This window comes from Aulonocara stuartgranti, assembly GCF_965226115.1.
Source record: "Aulonocara stuartgranti genome assembly, chromosome: 11".
Classification (NCBI taxonomy): domain Eukaryota; kingdom Metazoa; phylum Chordata; class Actinopteri; order Cichliformes; family Cichlidae; genus Aulonocara; species Aulonocara stuartgranti.
Window position 1 is genome coordinate 15647838 of NC_138947.1, and position 25266 is coordinate 15673103.

Below are 25266 nucleotides of genomic sequence, written 5' to 3' on the forward strand. Positions count from 1 at the left end.
TAAAGTGAGCCTTCCGAAAATTATTGTAGTGCTTAAACAATCCAAGTTGTATTTCTTTTTTACTTCCATTAAGATTCATCTAGTTTCATCCTTTTTTACTTTCCTTTTTTTAAATTTTGTTTTGTTTTTTGCTTAGAATAAGTCTCCCCGTTGGGTGAGATGCTGACTCTGCATTGTCAGAACTGTACACCTGCTGATGGAGCCAGTCAGGTTGCAGGCTGCTTTCTGCAGCCGACCATGCATCCCGATATGCAGTGACAGACTAATGACTGAACTGTGGCTCGTGACTTCACCCTCATTCTTTCTATCTGAATTTCACACACTTTGGATGTCCTGCTCTCTTTTCTCTGGCTGCTGTGCCCGGGCCCACTACTGAGGAATGGATGTGCACAACATGCTCATGATAGGACCAACACAACATCCAGGTGCTTGCTTTATACATGCAATAACCTACTGCACAAAAAAACCCACTATTTTATGGGACAGCAATACATTACACGATGAACAAACACAATCACGACAACTAGAATCTAACCTTGTGCGTCCATTTATACAAAATTTCAGGATAGAGACTCGCGATGCTGCTGGCTGCAAGCCTCGGAATTCTGCATTAAAGTAGGAGGGGCAGAATTATATAGTTCTATTGGCTGGCTTGTGGAGTAGGATAAATACCACTGGTCGGAGGCGCTCAGAATTATCATTGGCCAGCTCTGTCAGTTCTCGATTCACCGATTCGCTTCTTTCACCGGCGGAGTGATGTCGGCAGAAATGGGGAGGGAGGTGGCTGGTTAGTTTAGCCGGTCTTTCGCCACAAGTATCAGAGAGCAAAGGGAGGAAGCGGTTCCCCGCGTGATGCTCCGCTTGAGACTGCAGAATTTCATTTGAAAGACGTCCCACAAGGGGAAACTGCAGCCTAACCTCGCCGAAGGTTTGAGAGACAGTTTATTTAAACCAAAGACAATTCTTCTGTCAGACTTAGGCTATAGATAACTTGTCTGACGTCGTTTACCTGTGTTTTTTTCCACTATGCAACACAAAACAACTGAGCATATCTTCTTTTGCTTTTCAAGGCAAGGCATTTTGATATAGTTCAACGTGAGGGGCTGACACCTCTCAAGCCGTGCATCACCTGAGAGGAAAAGAGTGACTGCGTCAACATGGGGGTAAGAACCGGCGATTCCAACTTTTTTACTGCGTTGTAGCCCACCTGAAGTGGCCTGAAAAGTGAGAGGTAGCCTAAAGCCTAAAGAAAAGCTGTCAAACTGAGGCGTGATGTCATTTTTGTTCTTAATGGAAATCCCGTTTGTCTGAGTGACATTGACTCTAATGCGGAACTGTGTTTTACGCCGGTCTAGACTGCGACAAATTGATGTAGCCACGAGCTCTTATCTAGTGCAGTAGTGGAAACGAGCTTCTTTTGGACTGTTCACTTTCATTCGACTTGGATCAGTTATTATTTCTGGCTCGTGTGGGCTAATTTGTACTGGGATTCTCATTAATTGCTGCCCCCGTGATGAAATGTTTAGAAACGAATGCCAAAGTCTTATATCTAAGTACTGTAGGTCTGTGATGTTTCCAGCTTGTCGGTGTGTCAGATGTGTAGGCTCTTTTAAGTCGTATAGGCCTTACTTTGACCATAACCTTGCCAGCCATGATAGGCCTAATCGGTTTATTCTTCCTGTATGCTCCTGTGTGTTAGAGGAGGAGCACGTGTTAAGGTTATTCCCCTCCCCATCATTAAGCTGCAGTTTAAAAATAATACTGAGTTTTGCCACATTTTCGGCAGACTTGCATGCACTTTCTTTATGATTAAAGACCGCAGTGCATTATGACCTCCTTCATGCCCTCGCTGCCCACCCCCACCCACCTCCACCTTCCTCCTGCCCTCTGCTGCGTTAAACCCCGCTGGCATCCCCCCCTTCTGCGGTCATCTGTTTGCGCGCAAGCGAAGCAACTGTCCGGTGAGGATGATGAGCACGCCGCGTACTTACACTGGACGCTATCAGCTGAGGAGTCCATCCTCGGCACCCTCGCTGACCCGTGCGTCATAATGCGGTTACCACGAATAAGCGCTTCACCAGCTTAGGCTATTTCCCCTTTAATTTGTGACATAACAGGGACTCGATAATCGCCAGCAGTGACTACATTTACACACATCACAGATTAAAGAAACGACGACTCCAGCCGGCTACACGAGGAGAATGACAATAATGACAATAAGGTTCGTCAGTGTGACTTTAGAGGGCTCTCTTCTACTGCGCGCATCCATTAAGCTATTAAACGCATTTGAGCTGTTTCCGGGTATATGGATAAACCTATCACTCGTGTAAATTGACCAGTATGGAGTCTGGTGGAAAAATACAAGGTAAAGTCAAGATGCGGCTGGTGGTGTGAGTTATTGCGCAATTCGGCTCCATCGCCTCGCCATGAAAGAGTAGTAATATTTAACCCCTGTGCACCGACTGAGCGATGCGGTGGCATGACGCTGCAGTAGGAAGACCATGCGGAGCTGAGACATTTCCAGCTCTGCGGAGGCAGTGCAAGCCGGTTTCATTACAGTGAGACCAGCTAATGTTGCCCTGCAAAGCCTGACATTTCTGCGCCAACAGAGAGGTTCAGTGTGTTGGATTCCGGGGAGGTAGAAGAGAGCCTCCGGTCCATGTCAGTGTCTTCTTATAGATGTGGAAGCTATAGTGGGCACTGCGTCAAAAGGGATGGGAGTGCAAAAAAAAAAAAGTGCTTACGCATGTGCTGCTGATGCTGCTGCTGCTGCTGCTGTGTGGAAGTTCACTGAAGCAGTGAGAGAGGGACGTTGAGTGGAAATGGACTGTCATTTCAGAGGATGTCCTGTCTCCTCGGAGACTGCTGTTATAGAACAGATCAATAAGGAATATGAGCTTCCCTTCTGATGTCTTAAATCATAAAGAAAGTATATGCAAGCCTGCCGAATGTGTTTGCGCTTAAGGCGCTGAGGTTACCCTAAATGGAAAAGATGGATGGATAATGGAATAGAGCTGTGTATGGAAAAGTGTCATCACTTGTGCTGATGTACAGCACTGACTTGTCCCTCTTTCCGTCTGAGGATTTCGCACTAGCGCACTGTCCTATAGCATTGCCAGCTGTCCTTTCCCAAGGCCGCAGGGGGCACCGCTTGCGACGTTCCTTCTGCTTCAAACCGGGGGCGGGGCCTCTGGTGTGGAAATTCCCTGTAAAAGGCTGTGATAGGCTGGCACGAGCAGCCACGCAGAAAGGACCCGGTTAACAAGAGAGAATAGAGCAACCAACCGGCACGTTTTGTCAGACACAGAGATATACGTTCTAAATTTGGAGGACAATCTCTAAGGAAAGAGCATGATGTAACGCACACATAGGTCACCTTCTCATCTTTCTCACTGTCCTTTCTGCATTGATGCAGTTACTGAGGATGAGTCCATGGGAGGAATGTAAAGTGAGATGTCGAGTAAGGGCTGCACACATGCAACATCTGCAGCTGTTTATCTTCAAACTCATGACACAAAGGAAGGGAATGTGCCACTGCTGAGAGAACAACGGGTACAGAGAGAAAGGAAAGACAGATTAGTGGTGGTTGGTTTGCAGGAGTAGTGAGAGAAAGAGAGAGGGATTTAGAACGAAGGAGGTGGCATATGTTGAGGGGAGGGGTGGTTGGATGTATATCCTGTTACAGGATAATCACCTGAGGCTCACAATACCGCAGCTCATGTTTCCTCTTTCTGTGCCTGGTCATATTGGTTAACCGGGAGAGCAGAGAGAAATGGGATGAGGAGAGGAAGGATGTACTTGGGTCGAAGCATAATAGGTCTTAATAATTTTTGTTTTCATGATTGAACAGTTAGTGTTGAGGTGAAGAGGTAGGGATGTAGGGATTGTCTTTAAACCCCAGTAAGGAAAAAAGAAATTAAGGTGATTTAGCAGCAGAAAGGATTTTTAAGAAAGGCCATAATGGCTGATGGTGATGGGTGTGTCTGTGCTGCTGTTAGTGCAGTGTGGCTGAGGAGAAGCTCCTGATAAAGATAAGTCCCCTCAAAGACTGGATTCATTCATTACCTTATGATATAAAGGCTTTCAAACTGGTACCAGAGAAGTGTGCGCTGCTATAGAAAAGAAGTTGGAAGGTGTAACAGAAAGTAATTCAGGAGTTGGATATGTGTGTCCGCTGCAGAAGCCCAGCCCTCAGTTTGGTGCAGAGTGCTGCACATCCCTCCCCATTGCACCTGCTGCCTGATGCAGATAGGCTGCACTGAACCACAGCTGATGTGTCCTGCACGTTGCAAGAGCCAATAAAAAAGCATAAAAGATCTAATGAAACACAAGTTTATCATAGACCTGTGGCCCAGAGGTCAGTTAAGGTCAGTATGGTGATTCTTTGAAATGGACCTCCACTGCTCGCGTCAAGCCACTTGGATCAATAGACGTCCTTTGTAATCAAAGCAATTTTTTTAGTGAGAGTGCTGCTTGAGGATAGATTTCTGTAGTGCCTCAGCAACACCCCTAGAGTTAGCCTCCCTGCTAGCTTAAAACTAATAAGACTAGACTTGAGCTGCGAGCTCGTGTAATTCTAATAAAATGTAAAGGTCAGTGCTGTCTCCTTTCTACATTACTTGTAGAACAAAATTACAGTAGACGGACAGAGTGATTGATGTGGCCAACAGTTCTGCAACATTAACGTGCTGATGGTCTCCCATAAAGAGACCGAGTCAGGAGGGTTAGGTTGCCTGACTACGGCAACATGACTAATTCAGGGTGTTGTCGTGGAGATGTGTGTGTCCCTTTGTGAATACACTAAAGGAGAACATGTAACACTGGGCAGCCACAGTGGACAAAGGCTTATCACAGACCCAAAAGAGGTCATTAGCTCTCTGTTTGTTATGATTTAAGCTGCAGCACTCTGCAAGGAAATTAATTTTTTTCTTTTCTGTAAATTTATCTTGACTGTTAAATTGTGCATTTTCCATTCGTTCCTGCATCTGATAGACTTTACATGAGGGACCCTGCATGTTTTAATGGGATATGTTAATAGGTATTTGGTAGTTTTGCAGTTAGCAGCTGGTGCGTGTAGATGTGAGATCATTAACATCTGCATATCTCAGTGTGACCTCTTGCCTGATAGTTGAGGTGCCCTCTCTCACACTGTGGCACGATGCCATGTTTTCTACCAGCGCCAAGAAATTAAGATTTACAATACTAGTGTCATGTAATTAATGTATTCTTAGTGCTTATTTTCTGATTATATTGTTTGATGTACTTTAGTAATGAAGGTGCTCAGCTAAGTGCTCAGCCAGACTGAAAAACAGGAAGTTAGTGTAGAGCTATACAAGCATATTAATAAATACAGGAAGCCAGAAAGGAGGAACTTGTAACATACAGAGGTGTGGACTCGAGTCACATGACTTGGACTCGAGTCAGACTCGAGTCATTAATTTTATGACTTTAGACTTGACTTGAAAAAATGTTCTAAGACTTGTGACTTGACTTGGACTTTTACACCAATGACTTGGGACTTGAATTGGACTTGAACCGGTTTACTTGAAAAGACTTGATATTTTACCCCAAATATAAAATTTAGCATGCATATTATATAGAGATTGAAAATGTGACGTCATTCACGGGTAGAACCGCAAAGGATTCTGGGAACTCGTGGCAAGCGGTACTAGCGCACGCAGGCTTTCAATTAAAATCAGTTATACAGCGATAAAAAGAAACACAAAAATGTCAAGAAGCCGTTGTATTATTAACTGCAATAGCCGGTCGCATGACAGCCACGGGAAGCCGACGGGTAAAGAGATCGGTTGTTATCGGATTACGTCGTTGAAGAGAAATTGTTCATGTTTCCGAAGTAACAAAGACGCGACGGATGGCCTGGATTGCAGCCATTCAAAGATCAAATATAACGTCCCAGAACACTCCAGCTCACATGTTAGTCTGCTCCAAGCATCTACACAAAGGTCAGTCTGCTGTTGTAGTTAATGCGTCATTTTCATAACATAATTGGTGATATAGGTTACAAGCAAGTCTGGCGCTGAACAGAAATTGTCGCGCTATGCTCCTTTATTTATTGTGCATAAATAGTGAATTGTCCTGACACAATATTGCGTTTCGCTTCTGTTATTATGGTACACTGACAAAAATATATACTTTTATTCACAGGATAAAACAGGTTTTTTGTATCACTAATTGCCCAGTACGATTACAGCATACAATATTATTGTCACTGCTACATTTCTGTGATGGGTACCAGAAATTATTTCCACTACTAATTAATTACCGTTGAGCTCAAAGGTCCTATTAATAAACGGTTAACGAATGTGTATTTATGACGACGATTTGTGAGACTGGTAAACTTATGATACGTACGATGGTCTTTCGTTCTACACGGTGCATTTCAAGGTCCTGCACCCATCCGTCGGTAAACTGTACCTGGGCTTGTTGCAGTGACCTGAAGTTACTAAACTTCATGAGTGTATGCACTCACTCCAAGAACCGTATGATTATAAATATGCATATAAATATGCTAAGATGAGATAGCTGACTTCATCTAACTAGCAAATGTTTTCCAGGCTACGTTGGTGATACAGTTTTTTTTTTATGTGTATGATATTTTTGTCATGCGATTTTAAAGCTGGTCCTACAACCACATCCAAGAATAACATGCAGCTTATCTCAGAACTGTCGGTGAAAATTATTCTTGGAGCTAGGTTTAATTGAGCTGCATTTTAAAGAGGTGCAATTTCACAATTTGTGTATATTTTCTAAGTTCACTATTTTGTCATGTGTTGAGAAAAACACAGATTTTAAAATTACATGGTCTAATATTTACATTTAGCATAACTGCAACATTATTTTTTCGTTTGTTTTTTTTAAAGACTCGAAAGGACTTGAAATTCAAAGTTTCAGACTTGTGACTTGACTCGGACTTTTACACCAGTGACTTGAGACTCGACTCTGACTTGCCTGACATTACTTGAGACTTGACTTGAGACTTGAGGATAAAGACTTGAGACTTACTTGAGACTTGCAAAACAATGACTTGGTCCCACCTCTGGTAACATATAAGGAGTTGTTGAAACTATGTGTGACGTGTAAAGTACCAAAATAACACCTATATGTGAGACATTCTTATGTCATTCTAATGTTAGAGATCCTGCAACTGGCATTGGGCTGTGCAGGGCTCTCTCTCTCTTCCGGAAGATGATTGAATAAAGAATTAAATATAAAATGTTTTGACCGCTCTGAGTCGGGTGTTCTCTGTTCTGTTATGGGGATCAAAGAATCTGGTTTTAATACTAGTCTAAATCAGGCAACATTCACTCTCAGACCAAGACACACAGACAGTAGTATTAAAGTCCTTAACAGTGCCCAGCATTATGCAGTCCATCGTACAGAACTATAGTTACACAGTTACACACAAACGGTCTCTATGGGTTGAACGGATGCAGATAATGAGGGACAGGCAGATGGACACAAGGCAGCAGAGTGGAGGGGGGGGGGTTATAACGCTGAGATAAAGCTGAGATTGTCAGTTCGACTTATCAGTGATTATGTTTCTTGCTTTTGTTTATTTTTAGTTTTCGGAGCCACCCCAAAGTGGATTATTTAAGAGCTGTACAGAGTTAATCTCTCTTTGTGTGTTTGTGTTTCCTGAGATTAAGATTTTGTTTCAGTACTCAGCCACAGTCTTTTTATTATTATTATTATTATTATTATTATTATTATTATTATTATTATTATTATTTATTATTATCATACATACATTTCATTTCCTCCAGTATTAAAGGAATGTCAGTAGGGACCGGTCCGCCTCTGTCTGTTTCCTTCAGAAGGGTTTTCCCTTTCTTCTTTTTCAAGTCTGGTATCTGCAGTCTCTCCCTATTGATGTCTCTTCACTTTGTTAAACAGAAAGATAAGAAAACTCCATATCACTCTCAGGGCTGATACAGAGAGGCAAGAGCTCTTTGGTGGTCTCCTTTTCAAATACTAATCGTCAGTTAACAGTGACAATTTAATTATTTCCTTACCCAGTGCTGTTATAAAGACGTTCACCAAACGATTGCTACAGCGATACAATGACAAAAATTCATTTATGCCCGAGAATGGTGTAGAAAGGAGAGTGAGAGAGACAAAGAGAAGGAGAAACACGGTGGGTTAATCCAGTGTAGTAATCAGACTAAATAATCCCAACAGCCATGGGTCGCTACCCTGAGCCCCCTACTGTGGGCCCGAGCCCTTCCATCCTACTGCAAGAAACAGCAGATGGCCCAATGACCTTGCAAGGTGTCACACACGAGCACACACGTATGCATTCAGTACCATAGGGTGTATACACGAGTCACAGGGACACACACACACACACACACTTACTGAAACAGTGTTAAGATTTTATGTGGTGAACACTTTTATTAGTTTTTACATTTTATCTAGTAAAATTCAATGTTTTTAACTTTAAAATGCTTTCATTGGATCATTTTAGGTTAGAAGAGCAGCTTATGGACATTCACAGTAAATACATGCTTTAAAAATGTAAGCATGACAAATTTTAAGCTCTCACAACTTTTAATTCTACTCGTTGGTCTATGTGTGTGAAACAGTCGGCTGAGAGGCTTTGCTGACTCCACTTAATGCAACCTTTAAACAAAACGTATGCATCCAGTCATACACGAGTGACTTTACTTTAAACTTTTCTTCTGTTTACCACTCAGTAGTCATGTTAGAAGCACTCAGTAACACCATCATGTGGTGCAGAGGACATGACGTTATCACTGAATGAGTCAGGTCTGCGGAAAAAGAAGAAGGCTAGCCTCATATGACATGTATGACAGATTTTGTGGTCATTGGAAAAAAAGAAAACTTTAAGAAGAAAATGTTGGGCGTAGATGTATTTCTTCCATCTACAAACCACTTCCTCATGTGAAAAGAAACAACACTCTTGTGTTTGTGCATTCATAAGCACCGGTTTCTGTTCTGCCTTATGGCAGGGAAAGAGGAAGGAAAATTACTTCCCAGCTCCAGTGAAACCCGCTATCAGTTCTCATGCCTCAACTTGTCGTGCTAAACAGACTTTGCATAATAATAAATCGTCTCTCAGGTGCCACTCCTAAACACAACATGACACTCCCTGCATTTCTGTCATTCGAGGTAGAAAGTGTGCCGTTATCTGACACAACACTCTCTTTCATTCTCAGGCCTCGCTGACTTTTAGTTTCTTATCTTTTGTGTATTATCACATTACCGTACAGTGACTGGGTCTCTCTTTTATTCACTCTACATCTCCCTCACTCTCTCTGCCGCAATGCGTGTAGATGCTGCACATACGGAGTGTAGCCAATACAATGACTCACCTCTGCTCACACAGACACAGACACATACTTATTCCTTAAATCGATCGCCTGTGAGCGTTATACAGCAGTGACTACAGTGTCCAGTTACAGGTGCATCAATTATTGCTCATCCTGGATTACATCGGGGGATCCGAGGAGTACCAGGCCACCGCTGAGATTCACCATGTCAATGGCCATGCCGGTCTCCATGGTTACTTGCCCTCCAAACACGCTTGCTCATCAGTGTTGTCCACATGAGGGCAAATCGTGTAGTTTGGTCAGCCGGTGCAAGACTCAAACGCGCATGCAGATGCAGAGGGAAAAGATAGTTACTGATATTTGAAACACACTTTGATCAATCAGGATATCACCAGATCTGAGTGATTGCATTCCGTTATCCACAGAGGAGCATGGAATTTCTCCATTTCCTGATGATGCCAAAGATATGTCTGTCCATCACTCTGTTTGCTTGTGATATTGTGAAAGAGCGAGTGTCTGTAATTCCAGCCACGGGTCTCCGTTTCCTTCCTCAGGACAGTGGAGGCTCATTGAATTACCCAGAGCTGTGCAATACAGCTGGACAGAAAAACACAGGCAGCACGTGTTCTTCCTGCATGGCATATTTTCTTCTTCTTCGAGCACCTGATTTAACAGCTAATGTCAAGAGAGATATAAAGATCTAAAAATATATATCAGCTGACAGTGATGTCCCTTTTAAATCAATTTTTGTTTTGTTTTTGCAAAATAACTCAAGAAGAACTATTGCAAACCAGGTGCAGTGAAGCCATCTTGCAAAGTGTTTAAAGGCTGAACCCTTTGTCATAATTGAGTGCCAAGCGCACACAAAGCTAAAACACTTAACATTCTGTAAATAAGGCGAAACAAAGGATAAGCTTCCAAGATATCACTTCCTATGTGACTCATGCTGCTAACAACTCATTCATATCCTGCAAATGAACGTTCACATAAGGGCACACTCAGACACCCAAAGTGAGAATATAATCTATTAGCATTTGAGGACACATTCAAAAAGATACACATAGCATAAGTGCAGTTGCGCAATCTATTAGAGTGGGGTCACTGAGGGTCAAACACTGATATGGAGCCAGCAGACAGACTGCTGGTCAATATCTAATTAGAAGCATGAGAGAAGGGTGACAGCAGCTCCTCTCGTGCTTTCACTCACTCGCTGATCCTTTCTCCACCTCGCTGTATCACCTCCCACTGCTGTCTCCTTTTCCGTGTGCCCAATCCTGTCTGTCATCCATGTCTCTGTCTTTACTTTTCACCACATTTCTCTCTTTGTTTGAGGCTCGTCTCTCCCTCCCCTGCCAGCCACTGTTATTGTCTGTCTGCTGTGTGTGCGACATAAAGAGAAAGAACTTTGTCTCCATATTTATATCATCAGTTTAATCATGCAAATTCACAGGGGAGCAGGTGCACTGCTGAGCTAACAATGCTCCCTAAATGTGTATTTGCTGTGTTCAGTCACTCTCTGTGGAAAAAATTATCTACAACAGCAATAAAAAGTCTGACAGATGATTCACAAGCACCCATCAGTCTGTTGTCTTTGGAACAATGGTGCTAAATTACACTTGAATAGAAGGCAAATCTGTAACTTTCCATGTTATTCAACACCTCTGATCTCTGATCAGAGATATTTAACTGTTATTCAGTCTGAACAGGCACGTTCACATGTGTGTGTACACATGTATGAGCAAGCACTTCCTCTTTGTCATTTTCAGAGACGTGACACACGAGCACACACATGCCCAGGGTCTGTCTCAGAGGGGATGAGCAGCAGTACTTTTCCACTGCATCAGTCTCTGCTCCCTTACCCTCTGTCTCACCAGGCCTGCCCAGTCTTGCTGCAACAAGAGATTTGCTCACCTGTTCTTTTGTTGCAGAGGTGTGTGTGTGTGTGTGTGTGTGTGTGTGTGTGTGTGTGTGTGTGTGTGTGTGTGTGTGTGTGTGTGTGTGTGTGTGTGTGTGTGTGTGTGTGTGTGTGTAGTCCAGTCAAACAGCTACCTCGCTCTGACAGCCTACTCTCTGCTTGACATGCTTGAACGAGTGGTTTTATTGTTTGCTTTGAATTCAGCAGTGGTCGTTGAGAGCAGCACTCCCTCAATTGGTCGGCAATTTTCCCAAGATGTCTTGCATGTGTTGCTTCATGAATACTTTTTTTTTCAGTTATGAGCACAACCAGAAAGGCAGGTCTTAAGTAACGATTGCATACAGACTAAATACGCAGAGACATGATTTCACAAGACTTTTGCACAAGAGCAGTACAATTACAGCTCAAGTGGAAAATTCACTGGCAGGCTGATCTTTATTACGCACACTGGTGTAACTGCAGGGGTGTATGTTTTGGTGCGGTCTGGGTGTGGGAGTTTCCATGTCAACATGTGCGGAGGACTCGGGATCTCGTTTCATACCCCCTCCCAGGTGCTTTTGTAAATGTGTCCGTTTGATTTGGATAAAGGGCCAACTTGTTTTAGACTAATTATGTTCGAGGTCAGATAAGCAGTTCATATCTAATTTACAATATCAGATTTAAATAAAGTGACCAAGCAGGAGTGATCAACCCGGCTATACCACTAGAGGGTGTATTTTTCCCTGTGAACAACAGCACACATTCAGCACTTCATCATATTTAAGTTACAGGTTAACCTTTAACCTCGTTTTTTTTTATCGTTTGACACAAAATGACTGCTGTTATTGATTTATTAGTCGATAGGTATTGACTTTTCTGTTTGACTTGTGGGGATTTAATTTTGCAATCCCCTGCGTGGAATCAATACTGTATATTTCACTAAAATGATGTTTCACCAAGCTCAACTCCCCCGATGACCAGGTTGGATCAGTGAGCGAACCCACTTGCATCTCCTGGGAGGAGTTCTTGTCACTCCATGTCACCTCTGACCTTTGATGAAGCAGATTTGTATGGATGAGGCTCATCAAAGGTCAGACTACTCTCCTTCCAGACAACAGGCTAGAATTACAGCTATAGACTAAGGATCAGAAAATGCAATGATGGAGGAAATGAGGTTATAAATAGCTCACTTATGTGTAGTTAAACAAAGTGAGCCATCTTCTAAGGGGAGATTTACAGTAACTGGAATAATAGATTTGATGTAAAGCAGGCAGAGGAGAGTAAAGACAGCTGATGTGTCTGTGTCTGCATGTTTGCGTATACACGCAGTTTAATTTTTCTTGACATCAAAGTGGCTCTGATGGTTTTGTATTGTAGTGCATGCAAGAGTCTGGTAAGAAACGCTTTGATGAGTCTGCAAACTCAATTTTCCTGTTCGCTGTCTCTTTCTTATGTCGTTAATGCTCACTGCTGGAGAAGTAAATGAAAAGGAGCAAAAGTGATTTGTTAAGACCTCAAGGTTAAACCATTTGCACTATACGTTTTGATGTGTCCATCAGGATCTTGTGGTCATTGAAGGGAGCATTATTTGATCAATGGAGATCAAATGGGTAGATCGGGCTGCAGGCACTTGCTTTGATGTGTTGATAATTCACTCCTAACCCAGTTTTATATTTGGTTGAGCAAAACCGAGCCACCCGGGTAATATGTTTTCAATTCTTTAACAATGCTTATAATAATAGGTTTTTATAGTCATGGTTTTTTTTTTAGCTAACATCATCCTCAGAAACTAAAAATACATTCCATTATTATACTACTACTACCTCTCAAGGCCACTTCACAAGGATACAACGTTATTAGCTGTGTAATGAAACAAATCTCATCAAGGCCAGTTCAGCAGTGCCCACTGCCTTTAATTCAGCTGCAGTCAGTGGCTGATTAATACTCTTAAGAAGGCTGCTCTCGCATCAGTTTACAAATGTTTTAATATTTTACAGAGCAGTGTAGTTTTTAATGGCTGCAATGAACATAACAAACCAAGAGGACAAGGGCTGCTCTCTCCATTATCTAGTCCACAGGCATGTATAAAACATGTGTGTATGTCTGTAGTATGGGAAGTCAGACAGTTACCGCGTTGCCACCACACAGGACAAAGATGACCGATCCCCCAAGAAGAAGAAGGGGGGAACCAAGGACATGGATGACCTGAAGAAGGAAGTACCCATTGTAAGTAAACGCTTCCTTTTTTTTCTAAGAATAGTTGTGTAGTAGTAACTGAGTTTTGCTATGATGTGTGTTAGAGGTTACAAAGTTTTACTGCACTCTGTTTCCATCTTGCTGGATTTAATTGTCACTGTTGAGTGGATCCATACAAAGGTCTGGTCATGGGCAAAGTTTTGGGTCAGTTCATTTTTGTTCCTGTCAGTCAAAGGATGATTGATCGCTCGTGTGCAGTTTTCTTAGTATTTCAATATTTTTTTTAAATAATATTGTGAAAAATTTTTTTAACATCCTTGAAATGATGCAAGGATGTATTTTTGAAGAAAATCTTCTTTCAGAATGGAATTAATGGAAAGAAACTGGCAGCATTTTTTCGGACAGAGAAGAAATTATTTTCCCATACACGCAAACGTTTTTGTATTTTTTGCTGGTAAGATGGGGGGACTTATTATGAGGAAGTCGGCATTTTCGTCCCACTTTTCAGCCCAAGAAACAGACACCATGGTCGCCATACCTGGCTGCCGTTACCACATACTCTTACCCCTCAGGTGAACTGCATGCATGGCGTTGATTTCTGAATTTCCTTCTGTAAAATAAAACGATAGATTTTTTTTTTTAATCAAAATTTCCTCCATGAATAAATTTAAGCTGGAGAGTTTTCCCCACAAAATATCTCTGCATGCAACTAAAAGTACAAATAAAATTGTGAACTACAAGAAATTCTAATCTACATTGTTTTTATTTTTCTGTTTGTTGGGGGGGGGGTTTAATAACAGACGGAACACAAAATGTCTGTAGAGGAAGTATGCAGGAAATTCCAGACTGACGTTGTCCAGGTAAGCTGACAACGCATTTTCCCAGTTTGCCACCAGGTGGCAGTGATGTACTTTTCATGGTTAGAGTTTGTGACAAAGAAATGCTTTTGAACTTCACATTCCGCTTCCTCTCGGTTCACTGCAGGGACTGACCAATGCCAAGGCCGCAGAGTTTCTGCTCAGGGATGGTCCCAATGCTCTCACCCCTCCTCCCACCACCCCAGAATGGGTCAAGTTCTGTCGCCAGCTGTTCGGTGGATTCTCCATCCTGCTGTGGACCGGCGCCATCCTCTGCTTTCTGGCCTACGCTATCCAGGCAGCTACCGAGGACGAGCCTGCAGGGGACAACGTGAGCAACCCACACACACATTCACAATTAGTCACACAGGTTTAGCCCAAACATATTCATCTGTGGCCTATTTGCACCTCATTAACATACCCGTCACACCTAAGACTCTTGGGTATTAACATAAATAACACCTCAGTAAATATTTTACACATACTGCACTCGGTGGCTTCAAACCACCCCCACTAACATATTTCTAATTTTCTCTCCTTTCAGTTGTACCTTGGTATTGTGCTCACAGCTGTCGTAGTCATCACCGGTTGCTTCTCATACTTTCAAGAGGCTAAGAGCTCTAAAATCATGGAGTCTTTCAAAAACATGGTACCGCAGGTAAATAGGTGCTTGATCCCGTACACACAGTATGAAGTAATCTATGCTGTAAGGACAGCAGAAGGCGTACAAGACATCCTTGTCGCCACTACTCATATAGCTTTTACTTGAAGAAACCTCCTGCCTCCATTCTACAGTAACATTTAACATGTCAGTCAAGGCCTGTGTGAAATTATCCCCCCACTGCTTCTCCCGTACCTCTCTACTTGCCACTCTGATTTAGAATAAAAGCTGTATACACAAAAAGAAGTTTCACAGCTGGTGCTTGCCAGTGTTTTGATTATAAATTAGTTACTTACAGTATGTAAGTCAAACATATCTACATGGAGCTCTCTAAATGTAATTCTGGCATCATGAATGACATTATTTCCTCTCCTGCAGCAAGCACTGGTGATCCGTGAGGGTGAGAAGGTGCAGATCAATGCTGAGGAAGTGGTGGCCGGAGATCTGATTGAAGTGAAGGGTGGAGACAGGATCCCTGCTGACATCAGGGTGACTTCAGCTCACGGCTGCAAGGTAAAGACACACACACACACACACACACACACACACACACACACACACACACACACACACAGTCACATGCATAGATTTATATTTTTGTTTCTTTTTATATGTAATAAAAAAAAAAACTTTAACATTTTCTTTTGCCCAACAGGTAGATAACTCTTCCCTTACAGGAGAATCAGAGCCTCAGAGCAGGTCACCTGACTGTACCCATGACAACCCCCTGGAGACCCGAAACGTTGCTTTCTTCTCCACAAACTGTGTTGAAGGTATTGTCACCATGGCAATAACACTGCATGCTATTGTTACCTTGCAGGACTGTGGTTGAATTTAAAGCCCTCAGTTTGAACAAAGCGATAAAGTTCACAGTTAAAGGGACAGTTCACCCCAGAAACTTTATGGGCTTTGAGGCCGTTTGGCAAGTTGATCAACTTTGGAGACTAAGTCTGTATAAACTAGAACATACTAATGTACTAGAACTAGATGAAGCAACAAACAAATAGAACACAGCCATAGTGATTTTTTTCTAGAAATCATGACACACTAACTAAAAAAAACCTCTCCAGAAACCCATAAACATTGTGAGCAATTTTCTTCTGCTTGAAATATCCGACATGCAGCAAAGGGCCACGGGTCTGACTCCAACCCAGCGCTCTGTCCATGTGGCATGCCTGTATGGTTGCCTGCTTAACTACTGAGCTAAACTGGCGCCCCCTTACACACAATATTGTCACTGCGCTCTTTTTGTTGTTTTTTTTATCTCTAAACCCAGTTGTCAGGTCGTGATTTTAGAAATGTGTTTTTAAATAAAATTTTAAAAAATCACCTTCTAATGCAACAAAGTTGTTGCACCTGTAAGATTGTATTTCTGATTTTGTTTTTTGATCCACACCAGGCACAGCGCGTGGCATTGTTATTTGCACTGGAGACCGCACAGTCATGGGCCGCATTGCTACTCTGACGTCCGGCCTGGAAACCGGCAAAACACCCATTGCCCGCGAGATCGAGCACTTTATCCACATTATCACAGGAGTGGCTGTCTTCTTGGGCGTCACCTTTTTCATCTTGGCCATCATTTTGGGTTACACCTGGCTGGAGGCCGTCATCTTCCTCATTGGCATCATTGTGGCTAACGTGCCTGAAGGGCTGCTGGCTACTGTAACTGTAAGCAGGCAAACATTTGCTTTATTTTTGTATTTTTTTTGGTTACATATTTCAGTGCTTTCCTTTGCCTGATTCTTTTTCATGCCTTTTCACTGGTCTTTTTGGAGATTCTATAGAAATAAACACAAACCTTCTCATTTAGTGTGTTTAATATTGTGCTAGTGTATAATTAGATTACTTCTTTTAGAATCGAGGAAACGGATCAGTTGACAATTTGAACTCTGTGCAGGTATGTCTGACTCTGACTGCCAAGCGTATGGCTAAGAAGAACTGCCTGGTGAAAAACTTGGAAGCTGTTGAAACTCTGGGCTCCACCTCCACCATCTGCTCTGACAAGACCGGCACCCTGACCCAGAACAGGATGACTGTGGCCCACATGTGGTTTGACAACCAGATCCATGAGGCTGACACCACAGAGGACCAGTCGGGTAAGTGAAGGGACGGCATACGGGCAACACTGATGGCTCAAATATTTTTATAGTGTAAAAGAATTAAAAATGATTACTAAAAAAGTACAACATTTATTAATTCTCACTCTTACATTCCTTCTGCAGGTGCTGCATTTGACAAGAGCTCTGTGACATGGCTGTCTCTTTCTCGTGTTGCTGCTCTGTGTAACCGCGCACAGTTCAAAGCTGGACAAGACTCAGTGTCCATCCTGAAGCGTGACGTGGCTGGTGATGCCTCAGAGTCAGCTCTGCTGAAGTGTATCGAGCTGTCATGCGGCTCAGTCAGGATGATGAGGGATAAGAACAAGAAGGTGGCTGAGATTCCCTTTAACTCCACCAACAAATACCAAGTGAGTAAAGGGTCAATATGGGTGAACACATATGTTATACACTGAGTAATGCATCAGATGGTCTCATTTTAATGCTTATCTCTGTTCTCCTCCCCTAGCTTTCTGTTCATGAAACAGAAGATCCAAATGACAACCGCTACTTGCTGGTGATGAAGGGAGCCCCTGAGAGGATCCTGGATCGTTGTTCCACCATCATGCTGCAGGGCAAGGAGCAGCCTATGGATGAGGAGATGAAGGAAGCTTTCCAGAATGCTTACATGGAGCTGGGAGGACTGGGAGAGAGAGTACTGGGTAAGGTCGAAAGAGGTGAAGGTGGATACTGAGGGAAAGATTTGACAGTGTGGCCATCAGGTTCAAAATCCCAAAATACACATTTTATTTAATAACAATTTATTTGAAAATGTAGCTCAGCTAAAAGTATTATTTTAGTCATCACTTAATAGCCTATCGGATGCAGTGTATGTTCTTCTGGGCAAAGGATTGAGTGTTTACTTTATTATAAATGTGGTTTCCATTCATGATCATAGATAAAACGATAAGTCCGAACTTTCTTCATGCCAGGCTGCAGATGTTCCATCCATCCACTGTTATTCATTTATTTTTTACATCCATTTAACTGGTTTCAAAGAAGAAAATGTTAATGTTAGTACTCAGCTTAATTGTGATTATGGTTTTCACTATAATCGAGCAAGTCCTGTATCTGTGGACGCATCCATCCTGTGCTGTCTTCTGAAGGTCATGTTAACGTCCACTTTCCAGGTTTTGAATTCATTGTCAAACTGGTTTTTAAAAGACTGATCAAATCCAAATTGGACATTAATATATTTTTACTACACATCTGTACTGTGTTTATTTGTTTAATCAGCATCAGCCGCAGAGAGTTTCTTCCTGAGGGTCCTTAACACACTCAATCCAACACGTAAACACAAAACAAGGCTCTCCTCTTGCAGACAGCATTGAGTTTCATGTAGACACTTCCTTACAAGATACTTTTACTTTAGTTCCAAGAATAGGGTTATAAGAAACGACACTTTAGAACTAAGCAGCACACATCCGCTGTATTCATTATCCAAACTATTTTAATTACAATTCTTACTAATTTTGATACACACCGTTTTATATTTGACTCGTTCTTTAGGAGCTTAATTTAACATAAACTGGTAGGAACTTCCACCCAATCTTTGCCTGTGAATTACTGTTTTCTGTATATTACTTGTTTTAGCTTTTGGCATTGTAAAGTTATTTTCTGTTGCAAATCATTTTTCACAAGTATGTTCATTAAATGTGAAAACAGTCTTCAATATAATTAGCAATTACCCATCCTAGATTACTATTCATATCACTGACATGATTTCTGTAAGAGCATTATGATGCACGTCGTGAAGATTTATTTTTAATTTGTTGAAATGTTTTTTTTATTTCTTTTACAATAATTGCAATAATCCAGCTGTGATAGAACCACTGCATTTAGAACCTCTGGTTTTATTCATTTTAAACCTCTTCTAACCACCCCCACCCATTCTACTTACAATGTTATTAATGTTGTAAGTTAATTTCTAACATACTGTTAAACCTAATAGTTTTGTCTCTTACACATTTTCAATAGGAAAATGTAAATCACGCGTGATGTAATGAAGGTTTTATACTTTTAGAAGCTCAAAAAGCCCTATTTGAAATAAGGAAATTAACTGTGACAAACCTTGAAATAGCTAATTCAGCATCGCATACAAGAATTGTTTTTTAGAATTATAATACCGCTCTCTTGGTTTTCACTAATTTATAAGACTTTAACATAATTTTTTTAAATTATGATCTGTTGAATTGTTGAAACAAAACACTTTAAGGTTATAACTGTAGGAAGGAGTGTAGTGGAATTAATTTAAAAAGTAGAGAAAGCCACAAAAAATATGCTTAAATAAACAGCATTAAATCACACATTTCCCCTCGCTCCAGGTTTCTGCCACGTGCTGCTGCCAGAGGATCAGTATCCCAAGGGCTTTGCCTTTGACACAGATGATGTTAACTTCCAGACAGATAATCTCTGCTTCGTCGGCCTCATATCCATGATCGACCCTCCCCGTGCCGCCGTGCCTGATGCTGTTGGCAAATGTCGATCCGCTGGTATCAAGGTAAGCTGTTTAGATTCGACACAAACTTCTTTGATCTTTAAGTTTAGTCTATTGTTGCCAATAAGAAGTCATTTTTGTTGTTCTCGTAGGTCATTATGGTTACTGGTGATCACCCGATCACAGCCAAGGCCATTGCCAAGGGAGTGGGCATCATCTCAGAGGGCAACGAGACAGTGGAGGACATCGCAGCTCGTCTCAACATACCTGTCAGCCAGGTCAATCCCAGGTAAGGAACGTTTTCAGAAAAACACACACCAAACAAGCAGCAAGTCTCACAAAGTGAAAGCAAATTTGTTCTAACATTTTAATGTCTGTGTTTAGAGACGCCAAGGCCTGTGTGATTCATGGCTCAGACCTCAAGGATCTGTCTCAGGATCAAATGGATGACATCCTGAGGAATCACACGGAGATTGTGTTTGCCAGGACCTCACCACAGCAGAAGCTGATCATTGTAGAAGGATGCCAGCGACTGGTTGGAACATTTTTAATATACTAGCTTGAAAAGAAGCTACAGGTTTTCTTTTTGGAAATGTACTGGCTTAATTCCAGGGACTGCACTTTGAGGTGTCAATATACTTTTGGAACAGCAGATGGCACTATTTGACCACTGGATGAAGAGCTTGCTTTTACACAGGGAGATAGATTGTATTAAAAATGGCCATGTTTTTTCATTTTTAATGCAAAAAATGCACCAGCCTGTTAATTGTTTTTTTTTACAGTTCCCAAACTTAACATTTTTCTGTACAAAAGCTAGAAAAATAATGTTAAAAAGAAGCTTTAAAATGAAATGTAAAATAAAGTGGTAACAATCGAAATATAAGCACATACAATATTATATTTTTATGTATTAATGTATATTTAATTTATTACATTTATTTAATAATCTTGGAAATTAATAATTTCAATAAACTATCTTAAATTCAATAAAACCTTGCTAAATAATAATGAAAACATGTAACAAAAACAGCTTTTTTATTCGCTTTAATTAATGTCGTTCTCTTTCATTTGTCCTAGGGTGCTATTGTAGCTGTGACAGGTGATGGTGTGAATGACTCACCTGCACTGAAAAAGGCTGACATTGGTGTTGCCATGGGAATCTCAGGCTCCGATGTGTCCAAGCAGGCTGCAGACATGATCTTGTTGGATGACAACTTTGCTTCTATTGTCACTGGAGTGGAAGAAGGTGAGACGACCCAAAGGAGAGCACTGAAAGACTAAGAACGCTTAAATCAATAAAAAGTTTTGTAATGAGAATCTGAGAAAGGACGTAGGAGGAAGATAGAAATGACGCTTTAGAAAGAAAAGAGATGCTAATGGTTGTTGTTTTTTTCCAATAAAAAATGTCTTGCATGAAAGCAGAGTTCCCGATCATCCACTTGCATTTGAGATGTCAGAGTTGGACAGAATGTGACGTGAACTGTCTACTGTTTCTTTTTTTTTCTTTTCTTTACCCTCTAGGTCGTTTGATCTTTGATAATCTTAAGAAGTCCATTGCCTACACCTTGACCAGCAACATCCCAGAGATCACCCCATTCCTATTTTTTATCATAGTCAACATCCCATTGCCACTGGGAACCATCACAATCCTGTGTATTGACCTGGGAACTGACATGGTAAAGAGCTTAAAAAGACTCTTTGTTTAGTATGATGAATGCAGCATCATGCTCACATACAGCTCATACTGTCTTCTTCTTCTACTCTCAGGTTCCAGCCATCTCTCTGGCTTATGAAGCAGCTGAGAGCGACATCATGAAGCGCCAGCCTAGGAACCCAGCCAGGGACAAGCTGGTGAATGAGAGGCTTATCAGCATTGCCTATGGACAAATTGGTGGGTGAACTGAAGATTGTGACTGTTGATCCAGGCTGTGAATTGTCTTTGATGTGGATTGAAGTTAGATCTGAGTTGCCTAGAAGTCATTTTGTTGTAAAAATCACTTTATCCCCCTCTTTTTTTTTTTTTTTTTGTTCACAAAAAACAATAGTTGGATTATCTTTGGAGCTGTCCTCGGTGTTTAGGGGGGAAACTCGATTTTGGAAATCAGAAAACTTAAAAATTGGTAACTCAATCTCGATGTGTGTACATGTTTCTTAAGGTATGATCCAGGCTCTGGGAGGATTCTTCGCCTACTTTGTCATCTTGGCTGAAAATGGTTTCCTGCCCTCTCAGCTAGTAGGCATCCGACTCAACTGGGACGACCGCAGTTTAAATGACCTGGAAGACAGCTATGGCCAGCAATGGGTAAGTGTGTAGTAGGTGCAAATTTTGTGTTTTCACATTTTGCTACTACATCTTACTATTATGGTTCTTTCCTGCCTTCACAGACATATGAACAGAGGAAGATCGTGGAGTTTACATGTCACACAGCCTTCTTTGTCAGTATTGTGGTAGTGCAGTGGGCTGATCTCATCATCTGCAAGACCAGGCGCAACTCTGTCTTCCAGCAAGGCATGAAGTAAGTCAAAGAGCTATTCACTGCATTATAGTTGTCTTTTCTGCCAATCTTATCAGCATAGAAAAAAAATCTAGATTATACTAATCGAGATGTATGTATGTATCTATGTAGATATGTTTTTGGCTTTAATATGTGGCTTTTCTAAACGCAGGAACAAGATCTTGATCTTTGGCCTGTTTGAAGAAACAGCCCTGGCTGCCTTCCTGTCCTACTGCCCAGGCATGGATGTGGCACTCAGGATGTATCCTCTAAAGTGAGTTTCAGCAACACACAGATAAATACATTGAAAGATCAAGTTGTCTGGTTACTTGATTGCAGTTCTCTCGTTCTCTCCACAGGCCTACCTGGTGGTTTTGTGCATTTCCTTATAGTTTTCTCATCTTTGTTTACGATGAAGCTCGAAAACTCATCCTTCGCCGGAACCCTGGAGGTGAGCGAAGTTTTTGTTTTTTTTTTCATTTAAGTGGGCGTTTCTTTAAAGGTCTTTGGTTCATCAGGCCTAAGATGAGAGTAGTTTAACTTTTTCTGTAGATTATAAACAAAAACAGAAATTAATTAATTATTGAGCAGCAGTTAAGTAACGCTAAGCTAACTGGTGACAGTAGGGTCTAAATATCAAAATAATTTCCCAAGTTACTAAAAGCACTGTTTATTTACTGTGTTTTTTCTCTACTATTTGTGCTTCAGGTTGGGTGGAAAAGGAGACGTACTATTGATCGTTGGAGCACTTTCGCTCAAGCCCCTCACATCTTCCACTTGTTTCTTCCCCCGGTCATTCCATCCTCGGCAAAACACATCTCCAGATGTCCCGCCCCCTTAAAGACAAAAAGCGCTTTGAAGCAATTTTCATCACAACTGCCCCAAAGATTAAAAACAGCAAAAGCACCTTTACAACTTTCTACATCGACCTGCCCTCTTTCTCCCCACCTCCTATGATACTCTTTGCATGTGTTCTCTCACAGCTGTGTACATAAACCAATATATCTACCAAACGGCAGCTGCATATTGTGTATGTAGATCTGAATGAGCTAATGATACAAAGGGAGTGTCTATGCTCTGCAAAAAAAAGGGCCATCCAGCTCCTTCTCCTCCCTGTTCTTCTCCTCTTCACCAACATCGTCTTTCTGTACACCTTTGTCCCCTCTTTCACCTCCTCGCCAACCCTTTGCTTGTCCTCCAATCACACACAGATATACACGTCACACAGTGAGATCCCATCACCGGCACTACTTCGACTGCCACCTTTCGCCTCCTGTCTGTGGAGGACCATTGGAGTGGTCATTTTCCTGGCATTCTCACCGCGTCCATTTTCCTCCTCTTCTGTTCCTTAATGTCCAATGTTGTTTGTTTGTTTTTTAATATGTGGGGTAGGGGGGCAATTTTGATGATTTTAGTTGTTTTGTTTTTTTTATTTCAAAGTTGGGAGGGGAGGTGTGTGAAAACGACTTATCCTCATTTAGGCGCACTGAAGCACACCGCACGGCGTCCCGTCCACCGCCCCTCCCTCTCTGTATCTCACACCCCTCCCCTCCCTTCCCTCCTGCCCCGTTTGTCTCCGTTCGTGTGCACTGTGTGAACCATTGTCCTCGTTAATAGCTATTACAGTACACCTCCCTCCCCCCCCAAGTTGGTAAATACAACTCAATCTTTCTGTGTGTTCTAGGAAATCTATATAATTCTATACTGAATTTAAATGAAACAATAAAGGAAAAAAAATGTTGAACATCAGCTCCAGAAAGACATTCATGAGGACGATCAACAAAATTGGTGAGGTAGGGAAAAAAAAGTGAGAAACACTGTATCTGTCTCTCTTTTTGTATTTGATTTGGTTTCAGTTACTTTTGCTGGTTTCTCAGGAGGCTATTCGAACATGTAACAGCAAAGCAGGGCTTTATGGTAATTAAGTTGTGTTTTTACCAAAAGATAGAAGTCGCCAACCAAGACTTTGTGGTTCCTGTCACTGCAGGCGTGCCGGTATGATGTGGTGAAGTGTGCTGTGGAGTGGTGAGTGGAGATGATAAGCCCATGTGCCCGGGTCTGTGTGCATGTATGTGTTGGAGACCAGTGAAGGGCCAGCGGCCTCGGGCTGGGTCCGTCTTAGGTGGCTGAATGGGTTGAAAGTTGAGAATTAAAAAAAAAAAATACACAACTAATAGAACATGTGTGTCAAATAAATGAAACCAACACCAATAAAACATCTAGACATTTAATACAACCTAGATCTGTCTGCGTGTCTTTGTCTGATTTACTTTTTGTACCACAGAAAACTTTACTTTTGTTTAGTTGCTCATATTTTCTCTTATTTTATATTTTTGGCTCAAATGAGTGCTGCTCATCAGCGTTGGGTGCACACACAATAACAAATCCTGCAAGAAAAATTACTTTGTGTTCAATAGATTCCACCGGAAGCACCGAACTGCATCTTTGAACTGGCAGTTTGTCGCCTGCATTCATGAATACTGACCAGTTGACATCATATTACTTCTACCTCCTGTCTATATTTGGCATTCACTAACAATTTTAGTAGACTACAACCCCTGAATATTGCACCTATATTTGATTTCAGCAAATATATATTCAAATTTGTAATAAAGCAATTTCCTCATGATGAAATATATGCAAAACACCATAACCCTTGCCCATGCAGTATAGCTTTATGCATATGAGAGTATAGCTCAGCAGAATATGACAGAATAAGAATTTTAGGATGAGATGCCATCTAGTGTTGCAAATATATGCACTTCAACCTACAAGACTGCATAATGTTCAAGTGCTATAGGGGGACGAGTTGGCGGCAGCCCAAGGTAATGCACCAAAACCACTCTATACGTGTCAGCATTGTCTGACTCCAACATAAATGAGTTCAGAGATGAGGCTCGCTCTCAGCAGGACCAACATACAAAAGGATTATTGCTCCATTTCCCAAAAGCCATCTCTTTTAAGTTGATAGAAAAATAATAGTGCAGGCAGTGTGTTTATATGAAGGAACAGCTACTTTTTTGATTAATATGCTACATTTCTGCAAATAAAGCAGGTCACCTTCAGGGAATGGGCTGCAAATGTGCTGCCTCGCTGAGCCACAGGGGTCATATATTTTAAATGAACTGCTTATTGCCTACCAAGTACACAAATCAAATAAATTATACATAATGTAATGCTCTATAATGTGAGAATTAGGTTTTGTGTGAGGTCACTTTGCCACAAAAAACTAAAAAAAAAAAGAAAAAAATTAGGACACGTCCCTTTGAGGGAGAAAGACAAAAACTTTGTGGAATCGTTTCACTACCCAATGACAAAT

At 41.6% G+C, this 25266-nt stretch overlaps 1 protein-coding gene and 1 long non-coding RNA gene across 2 annotated transcripts; both read left to right on the forward strand.

The window, feature by feature from the left end:
- The first annotated feature begins 801 nt into the window (after window positions 1-801).
- On the forward strand, window positions 802-24183 carry atp1a3b (ATPase Na+/K+ transporting subunit alpha 3b). The gene is made up of 23 exons (XM_082552089.1): window positions 802-928; window positions 1071-1163; window positions 13315-13431; window positions 14202-14261; window positions 14386-14589; window positions 14803-14916; window positions 15298-15432; window positions 15575-15692; window positions 16319-16587; window positions 16817-17015; window positions 17142-17386; window positions 17485-17677; window positions 19340-19515; window positions 19605-19741; window positions 19837-19987; window positions 20530-20698; window positions 20974-21128; window positions 21220-21343; window positions 21609-21754; window positions 21838-21968; window positions 22120-22221; window positions 22307-22398; window positions 22656-24183. Exons 2-23 carry the CDS (start codon window positions 1158-1160, stop codon window positions 22682-22684), a joined length of 3072 nt encoding a protein of 1023 aa, XP_082408215.1. The 5' UTR covers window positions 802-928; window positions 1071-1157; the 3' UTR covers window positions 22685-24183.
- LOC309717482 lies at window positions 1171-7247 on the forward strand. The gene is made up of 2 exons (XR_014279696.1): window positions 1171-5389; window positions 7076-7247. It is a non-coding gene; the product is annotated as an uncharacterized lncRNA (long non-coding RNA).
- Window positions 24184-25266: the final 1083 nt, after the last annotated feature.